General features: G+C 55.8%; 9 protein-coding genes across 9 annotated transcripts; 5 read left to right on the top strand and 4 right to left on the bottom strand.

The window, feature by feature from the left end:
* Positions 1-1,072: 1,072 nt before the first annotated feature.
* On the top strand, positions 1,073-3,853 carry CGGC5_v009091 (Uncharacterized protein; the record flags this gene model as incomplete). The annotated part of the gene is made up of 1 exon (XM_032037531.1): positions 1,073-3,853. The coding sequence occupies one exon, from the start codon at positions 1,073-1,075 to the stop codon at positions 3,851-3,853; it is 2,781 nt and encodes a 926-aa protein (XP_031883754.1).
* Positions 3,854-4,435: 582 nt separating this feature from the next.
* CGGC5_v009090 (Uncharacterized protein) lies at positions 4,436-5,514 on the top strand (the record flags this gene model as incomplete). Its single annotated transcript, XM_032037532.1, has 3 exons — positions 4,436-4,519; positions 4,632-4,835; positions 4,915-5,514. 3 exons carry the CDS (start codon positions 4,436-4,438, stop codon positions 5,512-5,514), a joined length of 888 nt encoding a protein of 295 aa, XP_031883753.1.
* Positions 5,515-5,689: 175 nt separating this feature from the next.
* laeA-0 (Secondary metabolism regulator laeA) lies at positions 5,690-7,433 on the bottom strand (the record flags this gene model as incomplete). The annotated part of the gene is made up of 11 exons (XM_032037534.1): positions 5,690-5,759; positions 5,849-6,268; positions 6,366-6,503; positions 6,581-6,618; positions 6,680-6,702; positions 6,774-6,896; positions 6,953-6,971; positions 7,028-7,050; positions 7,123-7,210; positions 7,276-7,323; positions 7,389-7,433. 11 exons carry the CDS (start codon positions 7,431-7,433, stop codon positions 5,690-5,692), a joined length of 1,035 nt encoding a protein of 344 aa, XP_031883663.1.
* A 2,342-nt stretch (positions 7,434-9,775) lies between these two features.
* SAT4-1 (Satratoxin biosynthesis SC1 cluster protein 4) lies at positions 9,776-11,424 on the top strand (the record flags this gene model as incomplete). Its single annotated transcript, XM_032037535.1, has 5 exons — positions 9,776-10,082; positions 10,143-10,199; positions 10,250-10,320; positions 10,385-10,764; positions 10,812-11,424. The coding sequence occupies 5 exons, from the start codon at positions 9,776-9,778 to the stop codon at positions 11,422-11,424; spliced, it is 1,428 nt and encodes a 475-aa protein (XP_031883664.1).
* Positions 11,425-11,589: 165 nt separating this feature from the next.
* Positions 11,590-13,053, bottom strand: fap2-0 (L-saccharopine oxidase; the record flags this gene model as incomplete). Its single annotated transcript, XM_032037536.1, has 4 exons — positions 11,590-12,071; positions 12,122-12,671; positions 12,730-12,949; positions 13,004-13,053. 4 exons carry the CDS (start codon positions 13,051-13,053, stop codon positions 11,590-11,592), a joined length of 1,302 nt encoding a protein of 433 aa, XP_031883665.1.
* Positions 13,054-13,879: 826 nt separating this feature from the next.
* Positions 13,880-16,309, top strand: pgt1-0 (Glutathione transporter 1; the record flags this gene model as incomplete). The annotated part of the gene is made up of 3 exons (XM_032037537.1): positions 13,880-14,738; positions 14,785-16,046; positions 16,112-16,309. 3 exons carry the CDS (start codon positions 13,880-13,882, stop codon positions 16,307-16,309), a joined length of 2,319 nt encoding a protein of 772 aa, XP_031883701.1.
* Positions 16,310-16,566: 257 nt separating this feature from the next.
* Positions 16,567-18,267, bottom strand: CGGC5_v009085 (uncharacterized protein; the record flags this gene model as incomplete). Its single annotated transcript, XM_032037538.1, has 1 exon — positions 16,567-18,267. One exon carries the CDS (start codon positions 18,265-18,267, stop codon positions 16,567-16,569), a length of 1,701 nt encoding a protein of 566 aa, XP_031883702.1.
* Positions 18,268-19,883: 1,616 nt separating this feature from the next.
* CGGC5_v009084 (uncharacterized protein) lies at positions 19,884-20,453 on the bottom strand (the record flags this gene model as incomplete). The annotated part of the gene is made up of 1 exon (XM_032037539.1): positions 19,884-20,453. The coding sequence occupies one exon, from the start codon at positions 20,451-20,453 to the stop codon at positions 19,884-19,886; it is 570 nt and encodes a 189-aa protein (XP_031883703.1).
* Positions 20,454-21,621: 1,168 nt separating this feature from the next.
* Positions 21,622-22,604, top strand: CGGC5_v009083 (uncharacterized protein; the record flags this gene model as incomplete). The annotated part of the gene is made up of 2 exons (XM_032037540.1): positions 21,622-21,875; positions 21,947-22,604. 2 exons carry the CDS (start codon positions 21,622-21,624, stop codon positions 22,602-22,604), a joined length of 912 nt encoding a protein of 303 aa, XP_031883666.1.
* Between the last annotated feature and the right edge of the window lie 36 nt (positions 22,605-22,640).

Genomic DNA, 22,640 nt, shown 5'->3' with positions numbered 1-22,640 from the left:
GTGACATGGAGCTCTCCCAGTCGACACCGTTGTTGGTGGCAGAGAAGACGCAGACACAGAGACAGAGCACCTAGCCGCTGCTGCGGTTCCCTGTCCGCGTAAGTCGTCGTGCTTGTGCCGCCCGGGCAGAGGTCCCACTTGCATCTGCGGCAGTGACCCAAAAGTAGCACTGGGAGGATACCCGTCGAAGGGATCGCCCGCTCTGAGCCGTTGAGTGAGTTGCTGCCGTTGCAAGTCGGTGAATGAGTGCTGTATGGAGGGAGAGACGCGAATACCAAGTAAAAGATAGTACTGGGAAAGCAAAAGAATACGTATCGTCGCAACTTCCTCGCTGGTGGTGGGGAGGCGCACCGCCACTTTCCAGGTTCGGGCAAGTCCAGCGTTCATCAGCGACCACCGTCGGCGGCAACAGCACTGAGGTGGCATCCACTGGCGGGCGGGCAGACCAGAGTGGAGAGCAGGGAAGGTACAGTGTAAGGTACCCAACCTGGAAACGCGCAGCACAGCTGAGGTGGTCTTGGCAAGCTTGCTGTGCTGTGCTTCTCAGACCTCTCTCTGCTCTCTCTTACTGTCTGACCCGGCTGCTTCTCGTTCTTTCCCAAAACCAAAACTGTGCCAATCTCTTACAACCAACCTCCTAACAACATCGCTTCATCCTTTATTTCGGCCTGTCACTCTTGCAGCCAAGAATCGCTGCGGCCCCGGGATCCCCGTTTGCGATCGTTTCCTGGCTCATCCTTTCGGGTACTTCTTTTTCGTTCCCTGCCTGCAATAATTCAGAGGTCGTATTAACAGCCCACCCACCGAATGACGACACCCGCTGGAGCTTCGCTTCGCTTCACTACCACCACCGTCCTTGCTCCCAACCTCCAGCCGTTTGCCGCCGAACATACATCCTTCCCGTCGCCTGCTGCAGCTCCCATAGCTGCCTGCCACAGCAGCTTCTTGACGTCGCCGAAACCCCGATTGCTTTCCTCTGCTTGCGACCGAGTCCTTCGAATTGCATCCTCTCCAAACGATACGTTGAACACCCCGCCCGCCTCCAGTCCGAGAACTCGGGACCCTCGTCGACATGGTCACCCGCAAGCCCGCTCCCGACGACACCTCCGTTGACACAAATACCGCGCCCCGGCTGCACGACATGCGAAAGGAGCTCTGGAGTGCTACTACCGACTCGCCTTCGGACGTTGGCAGTGTGTGGGATGACGCTTCGCAACAGAAAGGCGCTGCGGCACTGAACCAACAACCCGCCCATCACGACTTCCCGGACTCTTTGCAGCCGGGCGCTGGCGCTGCGATGAACGGCGCAGAGACGACCAATGGCGTCTGGGACGATGTCAACGGCGCCAGACCCCAGACAGCCGACAAGCCGAAGGATGCTGTTGATGTTCCCTTGGCGCTTCGTCCCGGTCCCCCGCAAGGTCCGCCATCACGGTCCGATACGAACCCGTTCAAGAGGAAGGACGTCCGCGCCGGCTCCGAAGAGACAACACCGCCGATGCCTCCAGCCCAGCCCTTGTCTCAGGTGAGCACCGGGGAAATTAGTAATAACCCGTGGCAGCCAGCGCTCGACCAGCATGCCCTCCAACGCGAGCAAAAGGCCGTCGCTTCGACCGTGCAACAGCCCCTCCGAGCTCAACCCAGCTCCGACGCCGAGCACGATGCGTGGTCCGTATCTCAAGACTCACGGCTCCCGCCGATCTCTACTTCGCCGGCGCTAATGTCCTTGCCTTCGGAACCTGCATCGCCGGCCTGGGACGATCTCCCCGAGAACCAGTCTAAACTGCCAGCGCAACCCCCGCCAGGGCCGAAAGAGGTCATGAACGAAGCCACCGACGAGCAGCACGCCTGGGATGACCTTGGTGCACAGAACAAGGGCAAGGGAAAGGCTCCTGCTCCCGTCGCAGTTGCGGCTGTCGTCGAAGATGGTCCAATCGACGACTGGAACCTCGTTGACGCGCCCGCACCGGCGCCGGCTCCTCCTTCGAAACCTATCGAGGCGGCTACACCTAAGCCGCAACCAAACAACAAACTAATTGACACGGATGAGCCGGAACCCGCTGAAAAGGCCCCTCCTGCGCTACCCCCAAGGAATGACGAGGAACACCCACCACGCCAGCCACCTCGCCCAGTCGACGGCAAATCTGAAACGTATCAGATCAAAAACATCAACTGGTTCGATCACAGTGCCGAGAAGAATCCGCGAACGTCTCCAATCCTGGTCCAGAATGCCAATGGCCCTTGTCCGCTCGTAGCTCTGGTGAACGCGCTGACCCTCACCACTCCGGCGTCAGTATCAGACACGGCGCTTGTGCAGGTACTTCGCTCGCGTGAACAGATTAGCCTGGGCTACCTGCTTGACGCGGTGTTCGACGAGCTCATGTCGGAGAGAAGAACCCATGAAGACACCTCCCTTCCCGATGTTTCCGAGCTGTACGGCTTTCTCAAGGGGCTGCACACCGGAATGAACGTGAATCCTCGCTTCATACCCACTCCCGAGATCGTCAAGGCTTTCAAGCGCACTTCTCTCACCCACCTCCACCCAACTGAGCGCGACGACCTGATCCCTGGCACGTTTGAGGACACCACCGAAATGGCGCTCTATGCTGCATTCGCCATCCCATTAATCCACGGTTGGCTACCACCCAAATCTGATCCGGCGTATGGCGCATTTGAGCGCCAGGCTGCCTCGTTTGAAGACGTTCAAACGCTGCTATTCCTTGACGAAGAACTGCAAGAGAAGCTTGGCTCGTTGACAGAAGAGGAAGAGCAAGTGTACTCGGATATACAGTACATCAAAGCGTTCCTGGAGTCGTCTGCTACCCAGCTTACGCCCTGTGGCTTAGACGTAATTACGAAGGCCATGAAGCCTGGATCTGTGGCCATTCTGTTCCGAAACGACCACTTTTCCACATTGTATCGGCACCCTTCGACCCAGCAACTTCTGGTCCTCGTCACAGATGCAGGCTATGTCTCGCACGACGAGATTGTCTGGGAGTCCCTTGCAGATGTGAACGGCGAGCGGACCGAATACTACTCCGGGGATTTCCGCATCGTTGGTGGCCAGCAGGCTCAGAGCACCTCTCGTGGACCGCAGGTCGGGGGGCAACGCAGCCAGGGACGGCCAACCATCAACACCAACCACAGCAACGCAGGCGATTGGACTACGGTACAAGGCCGCGGCCGACGGAAGAATCTTGATGCGCCAGCAGCTGACGAAACCCCTTTGTCGCCGAACCATGAACAGGAGGATCGGGATCTTGCACTCGCGCTTCAGCTTCAGGAGGAGGAAGAGCAGCGGCATCGTGCGGAGCAAGCGGCGCGTCGGAGAGAGAGTCAGCTTAGCGAGCAGTTCATTGAACAGCAAGCTCGTGTCCAGCAAGGGCCCACAACGAGGCGCGCGGCTACGAGGGCGGCCGTCCGCGGAGGAGTGAATCGAAGCACGAGCAACGTAGCGTCATCGCAGGGCAGCCGGCGCAACTCGAACGGCAACACGTCAATACCGCCGACTTCGGGTCGTCAGCCAGGTCAACCGCCGCAAATGATCCGACCACTCGTTCCTCCAACAGTTCCTGTCCGTCGACAGGGGGTGAACCGACCGGCCGACGAGGGACTGGAGGACGCACCGCCTACTTATGAGCAGGCACAGGCGGCTGCCAAGTACGAGCCACCACCTGGCCACCCGCACCACCACGCCAGCAGCCCGGTGGCCGGACGACAAGGAAGTGGCGCTGGTCCGTCGTTCCCGGCCGGTCGACCGGTTATGGGTGGTGGACGAGGCCGGGTGATGGGCCCCGGAGGCGTGGTGGGAAGTTCGTCGGGCGGAAGGGAACGGGACTGCATCGTTATGTGAAGGAAAAGCGCCACAGGAACTCATGAATGGAGGCGTTTTGGTGTCATTCATATTTACGTGGGCATTGGCACCTCGCAATTCTCACGCGAGGCTGCATGCCCCTTGTTGTACAAACACAATTTCCTCAGCGGGCGGCGTTGGATTCCATGAATTAGGCACTACAGTCATGAATTGAAGAGGTTATGAATAGCATGCGTTGATTTGCTCTGCTCCATCGGAGTGACGGGATCGTCCTGCAGGATTCGATGCAGGGGGGAGCTTTGCGGAAAGCTCCCGATTTGAGGGGCACGCCAGCGGGACCCCACCTTCCCTTAGCGGGATAGGAAGGCGGTCGGGGACATGTAGGGGTCGAGAGCGTAATGTTTGTTGCATCGTCCCATGTTTTTGCCGGAGCTCCTGCTCAATTCCTACCGCGTCATTGACTCCGCGGCGGGGAAGCGCAACACCGGGGATCCAAACCAAGCTCAGTTCCGCCCTTCAAGCCCTATTTCCCTTTGCATTTCGATAGGCGACAAAGACATAATCTTAGTATCGCTCAATTGGCGCGAACCGCAAGCAGCAGCAGCAGCAGCAGCAGCAGCCATGGCCATCGTGGAAGGGTGGCTTCCCCCCACGCGGGAGAACTGGCAGCTTCTCTCGACGGTGTGGCAGATTTCCTACCCGATCGTACGTTTCCCCCTTCCGCCCGTTTTACATTCTAGGTCCATGGAAAGTGGAACGTATGGTTCCTGTTGAAAGAGGGGACACAATGGGCTAACGAAAGGTCGGTGACCTGCAGATCGGCTCGATGCAGTACCTCATCTCGTGGTACGGCATGGGCAAGACGTCCGTCGTCAGCAGGCTCAACATACCCGGGCGCGTCGCGTGGTTCCTGATGGAGGCGCCGGGGTTCACGACGATGCTGTACATCATGTTCACGCTGCCGGGGAAGATGGGCGTTGAGGATCTGCCGTGGCAGAACAAGGTCCTCGCTGGGCTGTTTGTATGTTGTTACCCCCTTCTTTCTCGCATTTACCCACAACCCCGAGGAAGCTTGACTGACGATGTATGTGTGCGAACAGGTGCTACACTACTGCTACCGCGCCGTGCTCTACCCCCTCATCCAGCCCTCCATGTCGCCCATCCACCCGGCCGTCGCCTTCTCCGCGCTGGGCTTCCAGCTGTGCAATGCCACCTGCATCGGCGGCTGGCTCGCCGCCTACGGCCCCACCACCCCGGCCGCGTGGGAGCGCCAGCTCGGCGCGTTCGGGGTCGCGCAGTTCGTAGCGGGGATCGGGCTGTTCTACGTCGGGCTCGTGGGGAATTACTTCCACGACGAGGAGCTGCGAGAGATCCGCCGCGCGGAGATGCGGCGGCAGGAGCGCATTGTCAAGGAGCAGAGGGCCAAGGGGGTGGAGGGGAAGGTGAGCGTGGACAAGCACTACCGGCTTCCCGACGCGCTGCTGTTCCGGTACGTGCTGTTCCCGCATTACTTCCTCGAGTGGGTGGAGTGGTTTGGGTGGTGGATGGCGAGCGGGTGGGGGATGCCGGGGCGGGCGTTCTTTGTGAACGAGGTGACGGCGATGTTGCCAAGGGCGAGGAGCGGGAGGGGGTGGTATGTGGAGAGGTTTGGGGAGGAGAAGGTTGGGAAGAGGTGGGTTATTGTGCCGGGTGTTTATTGAAGGTGGACGGGGTTGGGATGAACGTTCGGCTTGCGTTGCCGTTTAATTCATGCCAATGGAGGATGGATATCTGTATTGCTAGTCTGTATCGCTAGTTACAATATCATATAGAAGAAAAAACACCCGATCTCATGCTTTGACTGCGACTGCCACGAGGTGACATGCTACTCTCCAGTCATGCGGCAGGAGTCTGTTCCTCGGCGGGGGTCTGCTCCTTCAAGGGCTTGCGTCCATAGGCGCACCAGCTTCAACAAGAAGAAACCCGTTAGTAAAAGCGTGACGATCCGAATACGCAACAAATCCAAGGAAAGGAAGAAGCTGCTGCACAACTCACACGTTCCAGTAGGCATGGATGCTCCTGTCCTTGAGCTCATTCCTGACCTCGGCGCAGAACACCAGCACCTCCTCGCGGGTCCAGCCCAGCACGCGCGTGAAGAGCGCGAGCGCGGAGCTCTCGACGGCCTCGAGGCTATCGAACTGGGACCAGCGGCCCAGCAGGCGCAGCGCGTCGTTGCGGGGCCAGTCGTTGACGGGCCACACGCGGTACTCCTCGACGACGTCGACGAAGCCGGCGTCGTGCAGCATGCGCTTGAAGTGCGCGGGCACCGTGACGGGGCGGCCCATCATGGCGGTGCCCTCCATGATGAGCGAGGACCAGCGCTCGAGCGCGGAGCCGGGGCGCAGGGTGCCGTCCTGGCAGGCGAGGGGGAAGGAGTTGTCCTGGAGCTCGATGTAGCCGCCTGGCTCGAGGTTTCTGGGATTTTGTTTTTAGCATTGGGGGAGGGGGAAGACAGACACTTCCACCTTCTTCTCGAGGAGGGGGGGGGGGGGGGGGGGAACGAGAAACTCACTCGTAGGCTTGGGCCAGCATCCTCTCCCAGCTTGCGAAGCAGGCGTTCATGTGGCGGACGAAGATGAAGTCAAAGGGGGTCGACCATGTCCAGTCCTTGTCCACGTCGTCGATTTCGAATTTGCAATTCGGAGGGACGCTGCCCACGTAAGTGAGTTAGTTAGCTCGACATTTCCACACAACAATGTGATAGGACCACCCGGGAAAGGCTCGTACAATTCGGGCTGGATGGGGCTCAGGTCAACTCCTATGACCTGTTTTTGGAGGGGGTAAGCAGTTGGTCTCAGGGTCACCAAGAATCTAGGCGAGCCAAACCGTGGCCTCAGGATGATCCTCCGCTACACCTTTTGGTTAGGCGTCTGCTTCGTTCGTTCGTTCGTTCGCTTTGGCGGGTGGTTGACTAACTCACCGTATTCGATGGACCAAATACCGGTGCCGGTCCCCAAGTCAAGAACGCGGTTGGCGCCGTTTCTCTTGGGAGATCTGCACAGGTCGCCGTCCCAAGTGACCCTCCAAAGATGGTGGTTGATATCTAGAATTGTGACAGTCAGCTCAGGAATCTATGAAGGTTTGTGCTATGCGGTTTACCTAGACGTTCCTGTTCTTGCTGTTGATGGCGAAGTCAGTAGACAGCACCGCACAAGCCGGGCTGGAAGACCAAACCTCGTCGTTTGGTAAGATGTAAGCTAGAAGAAAATGCTTTGGGTCAGTTTCCAAGGCAGTAATAGCTAGCTCTCATCTAGCGAGATCAAACTTACTTCCCTCGCTCATTCCGTGGTACCGGCGCCCGTTCTCTCTCCGATGCTCGAGGATGCTGGATCTCAAGGACGCGAGAGAGGAGCCGCTCTGGAAAGATTCGATGCCTGTTAGCCAAACGGCGAACGTGACGGGTTTCGCGAGCGGTGACTTACACTGCCATTTGCGGAGCCGGTCTCAGAGATGCCCTCATCGGTCTCCTCCTGTCCAGAACGACTTGTCAGCTTGGAAACACATATGCACGCAGTCCGCGAAAAGGAAAACCCACAGGCGCCAATGGCGTCAAGTCCGGAAGGTTAGCCGCAGCAGCCATCTTGGTCTATCTTTTCCTTTCCACTTGCAAAAACCGCGAAAATCCAGGAAAGAATTGCCTCAATCGCAAAGAGCTTTGCCAAAAAAGCCGTTGGAGGGAGGAAGGGGGTTTGACGGGTCTGAGGCGGGGTGTCCTTATGTTCCGGCGTAAGAGTCGTCCCCTTGCAACAATCCTCCATCATAGAGCCCGCCCCGCTCGACGACAGGGGCGCGATGGTGATTGTGGTTGGACTGCGCCGCATGCACCCTGCACATGGGGAGTCCATTGGAACGGGCTCTAAGCATCTTCAACCGGGCCGGGAGGGAAGGGGGGCCGAATGGCGCACGCAATTGGGCCCTTATCTAAGCGCCGTGGGATTGGAGGTGAACAGCCGGCCGAGACGGGAATAGCTCGATGGGGGCTCGTTGTCACCTCGTGTTGGTGGTTCATCCGGTGGCCCCGAGACTCTCGGTTCCCCGGGTGGAGTACGGATGCCGTCGGCTCCACTCTGTCGGCCCGCCGGGCTTGATCCAATGTCAACGGGCCTCTTCAACTCCTGCAAAAGCTTTTTTAAACTCGTCTTGCTGAGAGCTTTGTAATGTTAAGCGGTGGGTTTCCTGATACTAGCGTTACGTTCAATATGTCAAGAAAGTAGATTTAGAATCAGACGTGAATCAACACAGGCTGCTACTGGCCAATCTAATACCCTACTCGCTGTGACCAGCGACTTCATAGCTGTGCATATGCGCAGCGCCGTCTGACGAGATTCTGCGGTTTTATCCGAAAGGGTGATTTTCTGGCTGTGAAGTTGCGCCTCAAATTCTCGGCGTCTCAGCATCTCACTAAATAGTCTTCCAAGGTCAGTATTTAAAAGCGCAGCAGATATTTCTAACTAAAATTGACGTTTATTTCAGGTCCAAGTAAAGATCTGTCCCAAAGTCAACTACAGTTCGAGTATCGCTGGCGAAGACATGGGATCAAGATGTTAGCGTATCGGGCAAGAAGCCTTCGCTGGTCTATCGCATGGGAGGAAGTAGATGTCAATTGTCGGCTGGCGTCCGGTGGAAGGAGTACGCGAATTCGTGTACCATCAGTACCGGTATTCAAGCATTGCGCAGTATCACCATGTGATGGACTCTGTTTTGGCAGCTAAGGCACATATCATTGGCGGCTCGAACATCGACGTTGGAATCAACTTCGTAGGTTCTGCGCGGCGGTTTATCAGTTTCTCGGGTTTATTGTCTGGCCTTAAGCATCCCAGAAATATATTATGAGTTTTGCTCGCTGGTTGTTCCTAGCTATCCGGGCGGGTAGTAAGTATCGACGATAATAGGGAATAATCACGAAGACGATAGTAATAACAAGGACGACAGAGACGATAGTAATAATAAGGACGACAGGGACGACAGGGACGACAGGGACGACAGGGACGACAGGGACGACAGTGAAGACGACAGGGACGACAGGGACAGTGAAGACGATAATTACAATAAGGACGATAGAGATAACATCGATCATAGTTCATTAGTAGGTAAAACCTATGAGACCTAATAAAATAGTTATCCGCCTGGTTAGCTAGAAGTATCCGCCCAGATAGCAAGACTCTGTATAATAACAGCAAATGGAATCAATCGAACGACCGCTGCATGCTCAGACTTGAACCGGGCCACTTAAGTGGGCGACCGCAGCCTGAGGCGCTGGTTGCTCGTCGTGGTCGGGGGACAATCTTTTTGTTAGATCTCCACGACGTTTTCTTTTTCTCATGTCGGCGCCACCGCTTTGATTCGGCCACGCGCAGGATTGTGGGGATTTCATCAAAAAGACACCGACTCGACGTCTCAAAATGGCCACGGACAAAGCTGGGTCTGGCAGATGGCCAAGATCTCGGGGCTGCCTGCCGGCGGGGAAAGCTGCACCCAATTTGTTTTCTTGCTTTTCTCATCCCGACACGTCCAGATGTGCTTACTTTTCGAGTCTCAGTTCTTCGCGAACGAAAAGAACCCCACTCACACATCTCAGTTGTCACTTTTCAATTTAGTAGTTCATCTGAGGTTAGCTGACATTTTGTTTTTCGCTAGGTACCAAGAATTTGCTTCTTCCCATCAAATTCATTGCCCCTCACATCCCAAGCGGGGGCGATGTGAAGATGGTGCTGCGAGACGAGCCACTCATGTTGGGCGCAAACGCTCTCATTCAATTTCAGAACTGGAATGCAGCTACTTATCCACCTGCAAATGCCGTTTACTTGTCATATTCCTGTCAGCGCGGAAATTCCCCCGGTTTCACGCCGTCACAAATGCTTGTTGTGGACCTGCGCATTCCACTCGATTGCCGAGACACCACTCCCAACATCGGGTTTCCCCATGGATAAATCAAACACGATCCCGGCCGAGACCTTCACATCCTCTCCCGAGTCCCCATTCCTACACCTCTCTTTATTGTTGTGGTTTCCGCGGGCTTGGGTCGTCGCCAACGACGAGCAGATGGCTTCCTCCGACCCCGAGTACATGGCCGATCCGCCAGTAGGTCAAGGTCGATTCGATGCTGGGACCATTACGACCGGCGCGTTGGTCCTGGGCGGCATTCTGACGTCGATCTCCGTCATATTCGTTGGGCTGCGGATATTTACGAGGCTATCTCTGGTCAAGAGGTCGCTCGGTGCCGACGATTGTAAGTCTTGGGGCCGGTGAATGACGCACGTCTTTGCCAAGGCTAACACTTGGCTACCAGACTTTATTGCCGTCTCTCTTTCACTTGCTATTGTATTCTACGGCTTGTCGATTGAATGTGGGTGACCCGATAGCGACTTTGCTGTGCGTTGAGATCTGACCGTTTAGTATGCGAATTGGGCGTCGGTGTTCACCTCTGGCAGGTTAGGCGGGCGGATTACTCGCCTTGGTTTCTACTCGTGAGTTGGCGTTTCCAGCCAACCTCGAACACGGGCATTTGACGACTGACTTGTAGCCATACAGTACAGCTTGATAGCAATAGCCGTCTACTCGCTCAGCGTCACAACAGCCAAGATGTCGCTGCTCGTTCTCTACCTTCGTCTCTCACCAGACCGTGTATTCAGAATAGTGGTGATAACCTTCATCGGTTTCACCACAGCATACGCCATCTCTTACCTGCTTTTAATATTGCTCAGTTGCAGACCGATCCAGGCATCATGGGATCTCTCTGCCAGACAAGGTGCAACGTGCATTAGCAAAGACACGTTGTATCTTGTCCTCGCCGCAACGAACATCATCATGGACATTGTATGCCTCATTCTCCCCCTCAAGATCATCATCCCTCTGCAGATGCCAAAGCGCCAAAAGTGGTCCCTCATCGCGTTGTTCGCAACCGGTGGCTTGTAAGTCATCGCAACCCCCTGGTCCGACCGCTCTAACCCGCCCGCAGCGTCTGCCTCTGCGCCATCCGACGCACAATCCTCCTCCCGCCCCTATTCCAGAGCAAGGACTTCACACGCGACGTCGAGAAGCAGCTCAACTGGGCCTCCGCGGAGGTCAACGCCGGGATCATCTGCGCGTCCGTCCCCGCGCTGAAGCCCTTCTTTATGCGGTACCTGCCCATGTTCGTGCACTCGCACATCACGGGCTCGAGCAAGAAGTCGAACGCCAACTACCAGAACTACCAGACGTCGATGCCCTACTCGACGACGGTGGAGAACAACAGGAAGCGGCGGAACGTGCAGTCGGAGGCGTACGAGCTGCACTCGCACGACGACCTGTCGCTGTCGTCGCACGAGATGCCGAAGGCCGGGTCGGATGAGGACGTTACGAAGCTTTGGTCTGGGAGTGCGTTCCGGAATGACCGTACGAGCCAGTTGTTGACTACTATCGAATCCAAGACGATGGATATGGATGCAAATAGCGATAGTGCGGGGGAGATCATGTCAGCTGAGGGAAGCAGCACGCGGCAGGGGTCGCAGGGGCCTAGGAGGATGGCGAGCTTTCATGGTATTACGGTCACGACGGAACTTGAAACCAAGGTTGACTATGAGAAGACCTGATCTAATATAGGGGAGTAAGGAAGACGTTTGGACGCGGATTCAGCATTCAGGACATATATCTGCGTTTAGCGTATAGATTTCTCCTTTGTCTATGTCTCTTTTCAACATTATGGAGCGATTCCCTGGTTGAATTGTATAGGCTCCAGCGATACCTAAAGCCTCTTCTTATTCGTCCTTTAAGTCTAGGACGTCTCTCAAATCCTTGATTTCTGTGTCTGGTCGCGTCGCAACTGGCTTCGACTTTCTATTTCCGTACTTCCACTCCTTTCTCAAACCCCTTGGTTTTCCCTCCAACGCGTCGGCAATGTAGTCTCCAATGATAGGAAACATCTTGAACGCATGGCCCGAGTCGCCAGTCCCCAAAAGGAGAGATGGATACTTGGGGTGGTTGTCGATTAGCCAGTGGGCGTCCGGCGAGTCGGTGCACCAACACACTCTCGCGCCCAGAAGCGGTCGCCCCGAGAACTGCGGCATCACCACGTCGATGAAGCGATTGATGGCTTCGGAAGCTTCGTCGGGAATACCGTCTTCGGGATGCGTGCTCGCATATCGGGGGATGGAATAGCGTTCGACTTTTCCAGACGGATCCGTGTACGTGCCGAGGCGGTATTGGTAACCTGGGTTATTGTCGCAGATCTTCATCCATCCTGTGGCCATGTCAGATGCGAGTCATTCTCTATAAGGTGGCAGAACTCACTAGTCTCAGGATCGGGCTCAAAGGTAAAGCCCAACTCAAAGTTGTCAACAACCGGAATGCCTTTCCACTGGGAAACCTCTTCTTCAGTGAGCTCGACGTGGCCCAGAGTCCAACACTTAGTCCACAACTCCTGCGATAACTCAGGCAGGACTTCTGGAGACGCAGCGCCCGTGCATAAGATGTATCGATCTCCGCGAACAATGCCGCCAGACGCAACCTTGATGCCGTCCAGTTTACCAGATCCATCGAGGTGAAGCCCAGTCATCGTGCCTTCAGCGCCCGACACGAACTTAACACCGAGATCCAAGGCTTCCCTTCCCCAATTCTCGAGTGACTTTCTCGAGTGCGCCCATCCTCCCTGGCTGTTCCACAGGCCCTTCCAGCCCTCGATTCCGTGTGCGTTGGCAAGTTGAGGGACAAGCTTGATGATTTGGTCTTTGCTTTCGACAAATTCAAGGCTGCCAGATTGCCCGGCTCTTCTCAGGTTCTCGTAGGACTCTTTGAGGTGCTTTTCAGCCTGAGGGTCTCCTGTAGTTGTGATGAGTCGGCCCTTGAGACAGTAATTAGAGAAACATCGTCATATCTGGCGACAGTTTGAGATGCCCTACAGTCTCGTGGAAAATTCCCTTCCACTCCGGTTGTCTCCAAGCATTCAAGGCTTCAAGTGCCAACTCGGTGTAAAGAGGCTCATCATACTCGGTTCGAATAATTTTATTCAAATCATAGGCTGCCGAGTCCAGACTCGGGACGGGGTGGCGATCGATGCATCTGATGTTGGTGTAGCCGCGCTTTGCGAGATGGTATGCAGTGCTGATGCCGAATGTGCCTCTTCATTGCTAGTGTTAGTTCCTTCACAGCCGAATCATGAGGGCCGCAACTTACGCGCCAATGATGACGATGCTCGAGTCCTTCGTCAGAGGGCTTTCCGCCATGGCTTACGAATGATTACGATTACGTTGAGGCAAAGAGAACAAAATGAGATTATGAAGATGCAATTGCAGCAATGTCCGAGTCACACGCACACCGAATTGCGTACTAAGGAAGACGTAGGCCCGAAAATAATACGGACTCACATATGGTCCAACGCTGTCAAGGTCAAGTTATGTCAAAAAATCATACTGTGATTGGTTCAATTCCTTTCCCCTCACGCACAGTCACCAAAAGCTCACACTATCGAGTAATTGGAGCGTCTAGCGACCGACCACGCGTCTAAACAGCTGATCTTCGAGGGGGCAATGCCGGCTTGGACCTTCCCCTTCGACTCCTCTTCTCCTCACCGTCACCGGCTTCGGAGATAAACTCCGGGGGACCCTGACCCGCGAACAAGCTTTCCAGGCCCGCATTACTCGCGATTCCCACTGCAATTGGACCCTGAAGACGTGCTGCCCGATCCACTACGGGATGCTGGGCAGATAGCTTGGACCTTCCCCTGGTCATCATCACCCGGGTAGTTCCAGTATGTATCATGGAGAAACGAGTGGGAAAAAAGGTTATCTGGACTGCGGGGTCTAGTTTTGTTGGTGTTCGCGGGTATGAGGGGATGATAAACGGATGACTTTGCAGATCGGTGGTTTTTGGGGAAGGTCGTTCACGAAGGATACCACACTGTTCAGGCGTCTTGTACGAGCACCTCGGCAAATGACCAACTCTACGCGGTAGGGTCTCAACATAAAGCCGCCCTCGTGTTATCTCGACCCCTTCTCAACAGCAGTCCCTCGTTGCGCCTAATTTTCTTGCGCCAGTCACTCTTTGCTCGCCATGTCCGCCGCAACGCCAGACAAGTCCGGCGAGAAGCTGGCCGAGGCGCGTTCAGTGCCCTCGCTCCAGCAGGCGCAAGCACCGCAGGACGTCGACGTCGAGGACCCGGACAAGTCCATGACCTACGCCATCGGCGATATCGAGGGGCACTTCGACATCGACTCGGACAACTCGCCCTTCCCCGAGGTCCGCGCTAACGTACCTAACACGGACGACGTCGCCATGCCGGTGAACACGCTCCGCATGTGGGTTCTCGGGGTCCTCTTCACCATGATCGGCTCCGGCATCAACCAGTTCTTCTCCATGCGCTACCCCGGCGTCACCATCTCGTCCCTCGTTGCCCAACTCGTCGCCTATCCCGTCGGCTGCGCCGTCGCCCGTGTCCTGCCGGTGAAGAAGGTCCGCGTCTTTGGGCGGGAGATCGTCATCAACCCGGACCACTACTTCAACATCAAAGAGCATGCGGTCATCACCATCATGTCTAATCTGTCTTTCGGACCGTCGTGGGCTACCGACATCATCCAGGCGCAAAAGGCTTCGGCGTTCTATGGGCTGGATACACCGGTTCCGTATCAGTTCCTGCTCGGTCTGTCGATGCAGCTGTTTGGTCTTGGAATGGCTGGACTAGCGTACCGGTTCATCGTAGAGCCGCCTCACATGATCTGGCCCTCGACTCTGGCCAATGCGGCGCTGTTCCAGACCCTTCATGGAAGGGCCAACCCCATCGCTGACGGTTGGAGGATCTCGAGGTATCGTTTCTTCTTGTACATCTTCATTGGCGGGTTCTTCTGGTACTGGCTTCCTGGATACCTCTTCACCGGCCTGAGCACTTTCGCTTTTATCTGCTGGGCGGCACCAAGTAAGTATCTTCTCATTGAGGAAATGACTTTTGCTAATTTACTTAGATAACGTGGTGGTCAATAATCTATTCGGCATGTCCACAGGTCTGGCCTACCTGCCCACCACATTCGACTGGTCTCAAATCGCCTACAACGGTTCCCCCCTGGTCGTTCCGTTCTGGGCCCAGGCCAACGTGTTCGCCGGCTGGGTGATCCTCTTCGCTCTCGTGACGCCGATCCTCTACTACACCAACACCTGGTACACCGCCTACCTGCCCTTCTCCGGCGCCGACACATACGACAACACCGGAAAGATCTACAACGCAACCCGCGTCGTCGGCAAAGATGGAAACTTCATCGTCGAGGAGTACGAGAAATACAGTCCCCTCTTCATGCCCGTCACCTTCGCCCTCAGCTACGGCATCTCCTTCGCCGTGATGAGTTGCGTCCCGACGTACATCTTCATCAACCACTACAAGGAAATCATCGGCGCCTTCAACCCGGGCAGGAAGAAGGACATCCACGCCCGCCTGATCGAGAAGTATCCCGACACCCCGTGGTGGTGGTACGCAATCCTGACTGCAATCGTCCTGGTCCTCTCGATCGTCGTGCAGGTGGTCTACAAGACGCAGATGCCGGTCTGGGGCATCTTCGTCGCCTTCGGCCTCGCCATGGTCTACCTCATCCCGACGGGCAGCGTCTACGCGGTGGCAAACCTCAACAGCAACGTATTGACCGTTCTAGGCGAAATCATCTCCGGGTATCTCATCCCGGGCAAGCCGATCGTCATGCTCATCTTCAAGTTCTACGCGTACACTGGCCTAAGCCAGGCAATGATCTTCTCCTCGGACATGAAGCTTGGCTTGTACATGAAGGTCCCTCGGCGAACGCTCTTCATCGCGCAGCTGACGGCATGCGTCGTCGGCTCGCTGACGCAGAACGCGGTTCTTCTCTGGATGCTCAACCACGTCAATGGAATCTGCAAGGAAGACCAGCCGAACGGATATACTTGCCCGCAGGGGCGTGTCAATTTCTCGTCGAGCATTGTTTGGGGAGCGATTGGACCGGCTCGCTTATACAGCGTCGGCAAGATCTACTCTGGTCTCTTGCATCTCTTCTGGATTGGTGCTTTGCTTCCAATCGTCACTTTCTTCCTGAAGAAGCGGTTTCCGAACAACAAGTTTCTCCAGTACCTCCACTGGCCCCTTTTCTTTGCCGGCACCGGAAATGTGCCTCCAGCGACCGGTCTGAACTACACGTCCGCTTTTGCCGTTTCGTTCATCTTCAACAAGTGGCTCAAGGGAAAATGCCCGCAGTGGTGGGCGAAGGTGAGTTCTTTTACGTACTTCAGAGATTAAGTGTATTTTGACCCGTGCTAACCACACTCCAATAGTATAATTACGTCTTATCTGCAGCTCTTGACTCCGGCCTGGCCATATCAGCAATTGTCATTTTCTTCGCCCTCGTGTTCCCGGGCATCAACCTCAGCTGGTGGGGGAACAACGTGAACAAGTCAACGATCGACGGCCAAGGCACCCCCTTGAAAGCGATTCCCACCAACGGCACCTTCGGTCCAGCCAGTTGGTCATAAGAAAGTTTATTTTTGCTATTCGATACAGCTTATTTTCCTATAATCTCTGGGGCTGAACAAAACCAGGCTTTTCCGCAACGCAGATACCCATTTTCCAGCTTCGTGCACTGTTCCTAATATAACGATTCCCACGAATTTCAACGCCTTCATTGACAAAAACAGGCGAAACTGTGTACAATCTTCTGTTATTTTCCACGCAAAGCGCCCCTTTCCAGAATTGAGCCCAAAATCCACATAGAAGAGTCTGAGCTACACGCTCAGGCGAGACTGATATTATGGCAGTGCGGCGCGACAAAACGAGCCCAGTCGTTGAACGCCTTTGGACTGGGCGACAGCTGTCGGTCTGAAGATAGAAACGACGCAGCCTCCCGCTGCTTCCACACTTTTTCAATGACGAACCTCGTTCTTGTGACGTTTGACAGCGAATCCGACAGCTTGTCCAAAGCATACAAGATGAAAGGCCTCGCGTGACGAGGTATCTCCTCATCGCCAAGATCTTCCGCGGCCCACTCTAGCTCTTCTGTAGGATCCAGCTGACAAGCAGTCATGAAAAGAGGCCATGTAAGCCCGGCCTTGACGTCCGCTCCCAAAAGCGTCGCAACGAGCCGCAGTATCTTCTTCACGCTCTGCCTAATAACGGGCGTTGCGGGGTTCGTGTCGTTGAGGGCGGAGTGCAAGTACAACTCCACAGTCGACCGCTTCATCTCAACGGATGTGCGAATAATCTCATCCTCGCTGTCAGACCTGAGTTTCGGCTGCTGCAGCATCGCAATCAGCCGCATCCGCTGCCTCTCCAGGTCCTGCCAGCAGTCCTCCGCCGTCGACGCCGACAGCCGGTGGTACTTGAAACTGAGCTCCGTGATCTCGCCGATGATGCTGACGAGGTGCGGCGAGCAGCCCATCCAGAGGTCCAGCTCGTCCTCCTGCGTCGTCCAGAAGTCGTTGCCAAAAATCGGCTCCTCGCCGCACGCCGTCCGCCCCATCACGTCGTAGAAGGCGAAGTAGCGCTCCGTGAACTTTATGATCTGCTCCCACGGGCTCTGCTGCCGCGCCGCCACGCGGGCGGCGTCGGAGGACAGGCCTTGGCGCCGGAACCGGATGAGATCGCGCGCGCCGCGTAGGTGGGTGACCCAGCGCTTGTCGCACTCGGCGATGATTTCCAGCTGGCACAACAGCATCATCAACACGAGGATCTCCGAGTTTGCGGCGATGTCGATTGAAGATTTGCTGTCCAGCGTCAGGCGGAGCGAGCGGATGACCTTGGCGGAGTAGCTGAGGGCCACCGGCTGGAAGCTGGCGTCTGACCTCGCGCGGTGTGATGCTGCGAGGCCGAGGAGGGCGTGCATGAGAGCAGGGGAGGCGGATGAGACGGCAAAGGGAAAAATGAGGGACGAAAAGGGGGACTCGTTTTTGGCGCACGGCACCGTCATCGGGCAGATGCGATCGAGGTAGTACGATAGTAAATGCGACTCTGCCCTGCTGTCAAGCTGGATGTAAGTCACGGGCCGCGTGAGATGGCTGATGTTGCGCCTGAGCGTGAGCGCCGTGTTTTTGCGGTCGTCGTTGGAGCTGTCGTCACTGGACGACGACGAGGACTCCTCGCCCTCGAAATCGGTGATAAAGGTGTTGAGAAAGCCGAAGGAGTGGACGCGGGTGGGTAGGCTCCAGTGCGAAGGGTCCGGCGCGGTCGGCGGCGTTATTGCGCCGGGTTTCTTCTTGGCAGCGCCACTGGCGGCTCCAGACTTGGACCACACGCCGGCTCGCCCAAAGGCGCGGCCAACGTAGTCCGTCTCCCACTTGAGGATCTGCGCGTACACGCAGTCGGGATAGCCACGGGAGGTACACGGCCCACAGTGAGGTTTTGCCTCGTCGCAGCGGATCTTGTGCAGCCGGCAGCGGTGGCAGCCGCGGTGGCTCCGGCGAGAGACCTGCTTTGTTGGATCTCGCCGGCGCGGCATTGCGGCGGGCGTAGCGGGACACCGGCGGCTTTCGACTTGTGAGCTTGGAGGCCAGTGATCACGAGAGACCGGCAGAGAGTGTGCGTGAATGGAGTCAAGTGAAAGGCCTGGAACACCGCCGCTAACGCCTGGGATTGAATAGTGGACTGGGTGAATGGGGCCACGACATGGCCTCAGGAGAGATTTCCGGGGTGACGACCGGGGCAGAGGTGAGGGGGCCGGAATCTGGAGCAACACATTCGGCTGACTAAACTCGACTTGGAGCCCAACTCCAAATCCCACCTGGGCCATCACCATCACTTGGGGGCTACAGACATTAGAGTTCGCCGGGATGTGGCCTTCGCCAGCTGAGAAAGTTTCGGGGAGGGGAAACGCCCGAGGAGCAACTCTGTTTGTATTTAGTGACCGCTTGCTGTCACTAATCGTTTGACTACCCATCTCAAACAAATCCTATCGTGAATAGAGTTGGCGTGTTCCGCCCGCTGGTTCTAGAACTTCCGCGGTTGGTTGGTTCAATGATGACGAGGAGAAGTTGCGAGATTGAAACAGATGTTGCGCTAAGCCCTTGTGTCTAGAGGCGTTTCTGATGTGGAGTTGGTCAGCTTCATCAGCATGGATCCCGGATATCACATCCACAACACCAGAGTCTCCAAGCCCATGCCCACTGATATTTGAACTGATAGTCTCTCAAAAAGCCGTATTGAGACGATAAGACGTTGTTTAGTAGCATGGAGACGTTCTGAAGAAACGCCATCCCTCATTTCGTCTGATGACGGGAAAAATGTGGAGGGACGATGCCAGCTGAAGGAATATCCGTTATGCAAAGCTTAAAGCGTTCCACTAGGATCGCCAAACACGAGACGAGGCGAAAAAGTCCTGTTCTAGACAACGCATTCGTCCGAAGTGCTCGAAGGCTATAGACTCTGTTGAATAATCCGTGTTCAAGTGTTTTCTCTGGTTGTAGCCATCTATCAGCATTGTCTGTACTCCGTTTCTGTTCCGTCCACGACTCGCAACTCCACTGCTAGGTTCATGTGCGGCATTTTCCCGCAGCGGATCAACAACCAGCAGGTCGGTTAGCTCAGTTGGTTAGAGCGTGGTACTAATATGTCATCTGACATGTTCAGTAATGCCAAGGCCGGGAGTTCAAGCCTCCCACTGATCATCCCTTTTTGCCCTCCCCTAAAAGGGCTGTAACGGAAAGGTTTTTGCGTTGCAGAAGAGCTGGCTTTTTGGACCTGAGGGTGGCTGGCGGTGGGTGTGCGTAGTGCTGATAAGATAAGATAACTGACCCCCACGTTCACAGAGTAGATGGCAATGTGTATCATTAGCCTGGATATCATACAAGCCACCGGGCTGTTTCAGTTTTGTGCGGATGCCAAATCCTACTCACTTGCAATGATCTTTTTTGTCTGTTGGTTTGTTATTTTGGCAGGGAGCTTTCATGTTGTCTGCACGGCTGAAATGTGTCCTGCTGCCCATTTCTGGCCTTCAGAGTTGATGTAGCTGTGTAAGTAATACTAGCGCCAGTACATGCATCCCACCGCTTGGTACTAACTTTCAAGTTATTTTCAAAATGCAAAGGAATGCCCGTCGTGAGTCAATTCGAATGATAGTTAATCAATATTTATCAGCATCGTATCAAGCCTCCCCTCAGTTCCCGCCGGCACACTCATCGACTCAACCCCCTTCCCCCTCAACTCCGGCTTCTCCTGACACAACTTGGCCACCGACAGATAGAACGGCGAATCCGTCAGCTCCGCCCAGCCCTTCTCCCCGGGCGTGACAACCAGATCCTCCGTCACCTTGAACCCCGTCTTCAGGCGCGCGGCGGCAATGGCGTCCTTCGTCTCGTCGTTGTCGATGCGCTCAACCCGCACCGCTGACAGCTGGCTCAGCGGCATCCCGGCCCGCGCCCAGACCAGGGCCATGATCTCGCGCATTTTCAGGCGCGGCTTCGTGTCCAGCTCGTTCCAGGCGTCCTTGATGGTGATTTGTCGTAAAAAGGTGTCGATTGTGAATTTGTCGACGACCATGCCGTTGCGGCGGACTTTCCACTCGGTGCCGGCGTTGTCGACGCCGTAGCCCATCTCTTCGAGCGCATCCTCGGGGGGTTCTTCGATCACAACACCAGAGGTGATGGATAGGAAGGTGAGGAAAGCGAGGAAGAGGTGGAGAAGATTCATTTTGAAAGAGTGTTGGTGTTCTGAAAGAGTGTATAGGTGAGCGAGAACTAGGTGCGAGAGGGGTTCGACGAGGACCTCAGCGCCGAATGATCAAGTTCGGGTGGAAAGTCCAAAGTGAGCATCATGGAGGGGCGCCCGTAAGTCATATTCTCTCCTTTTGTCTTATTTCTCTATTTTAGCAACCTATCCTGTCACTAACAGCCGAAATCTGTCTGCCCGCGTGCATCTCTCACGAGTTCTCGATGCAGAGTATTCAACAATGAGCACGGAATTACCGACATGATGCCCAGACCGGCCATCCTTCATTTTAACAGATTCGCTTATTATGGCGAATCTGTCTCGTTGAAAGTGACAACGGATGCGCCCGATGGCAAGGGTTCACGTTGGCAGTGCAAAATGTGCGGAATACTCCTTGACGCGTCGAACTTGCCGAACTAATTATTTGGGGTGAAGTTTGGCCGTGTTTTGAGCTGGGGGGTGGCCTGCAAACCGTCCGCAGCGATCGGACTCAAGGCCCGATTTACTAGCAATTAAGGTTTGCAACCGCTTCTCTTACAATCGGGACCATATTGCTAAGTTCGGCCAGACTCTTGCGAGGCAGTGATGTTGCGTTTATGCGAACCAGATCTCCTCCCGAATCCGAGGTGCAGCAATATTAGTCCTTAGTTCCCACGTTATCAAGTACATACAACATGATCCCAGAATAGTTGTAAGTTGGTACCGGCTCTGTAAGTGTCTACGAGCGTCTAGGGGTATTGCGAGGAATTGAGTATTACGCCCCGGCCCCTACTTGATTTGATGGGTTCATCTCTTTTAGAGCTGGCATGGAGGGTAGCAAACCTCTAGTGACTGTACTGAATTATCCGGCTTCGCCTAGGAAGGCTGCCAAAATTGGTTTTATTAAGGAGAAAAGGCTCCGTTGTAGAACCGTGGCCGTGTGGAAGTCTACATCTTCGGCAATACCGCTCTGATTGGATCTTGATCGGCAGAAGACAACCGGCCAGATTGTAGCATCGGCCACCTAGTTGCCTTCTCATAACTAACCTGTCCTCAAAAGGCCCCCAATGATCACTTTCTAGTCGAATGTTCCCCTTCTTTGCGCCCCAGTCTCTCTTTACACGTTTTGATTTTTCAGTCTCAGTGGTCACTCTTTATGCCATTGGACACTATGCTCTCTTTCAACCTTCCACTCCTTCTGAGCTATTGCCTCATCTTTTCGAACGGCGCATCGTCCCATCTCCTACCGCGAGCGGGCGATGATCCTGGGGGACATCAATGGTTGGGCCATGACAAAGTCCCAGCCCTCACCCAGAACGCCTCCCCAGGCCTGGAAGGCCAACTCGAACTTCGATTCAACCCCAGTCTCTACATCTCAGGAGGATGCGACATCTATCCCGCGGTCGACGCCAGCGGTAGTCTCGGGTAAGCTGAACCCTCTCGTATCCTCCCCCATGACCCCATACCAGTCACCGCCCACTAACACTCGGGCCTAGCGCCGGCCTGAAGCCGACCGGCGGCGGACGAAGTGGCTGCGATAAAGGCGGCAACGGCCAGGTCTACGCACGCCGCGGGACCAGCCAGGACCGCACCGGCATCATGTACAGCTACTATGTCCCCAAAGTGCGCTGGGGCAAGGGCAACGACGAGGGCCACCGCCACTACTGGGCCAGCATCGTCGTCTGGATCAATCGCTGGGGCTGCGACGCCGAGGACGTCACGTCCGTCTGGCCCGTCGGGCTCTCCTTCACGGCGGACCACGCGACGTGGCAGACGGCCAGCGCGGGGGTGACGACCTACGAGGCGTCGGGTGTCGGACTCGACACGCCGACGCGGCCGCGGATGCAGATCCACGATAATGCCATCACCCCGTTCGGCAACGGTGACGCGTCCAAGGCGTTTGGGCGCACGCTGGTGGGCTGGGACTCGTTGCCGGCGGCGGCGCAGAAGGCGTTGGGGGATGTGAAGTACGAGCATACGGAGGTGCCGTTTATTGATGCCAACTTTCAGAAGTACATGGATGCGGCGTACCGCGAGAGCTTCTATGGTGGTCTGAAAGAAGCCCAGGGCTGCGATGGGGGAGGGAAGACGCCTACGACGGAGGCGCCGAGCTCGACGACTACGGCGCCTGCTATTGACGACCCGCCAAGGTGACGAAGATATGAGGCAAGCTGGAGTTAAGATCACTTA

The sequence above is a fragment of the Colletotrichum fructicola genome (assembly GCF_000319635.2).
Source record: "Colletotrichum fructicola Nara gc5 chromosome Unknown KSG_Nara_v1_contig05, whole genome shotgun sequence".
NCBI classification, from domain to species: Eukaryota; Fungi; Ascomycota; class Sordariomycetes; order Glomerellales; family Glomerellaceae; genus Colletotrichum; species Colletotrichum fructicola.
Note: the sequence above shows the minus strand (reverse complement) of the source record. Positions and strands in the feature narration are given on the sequence as shown.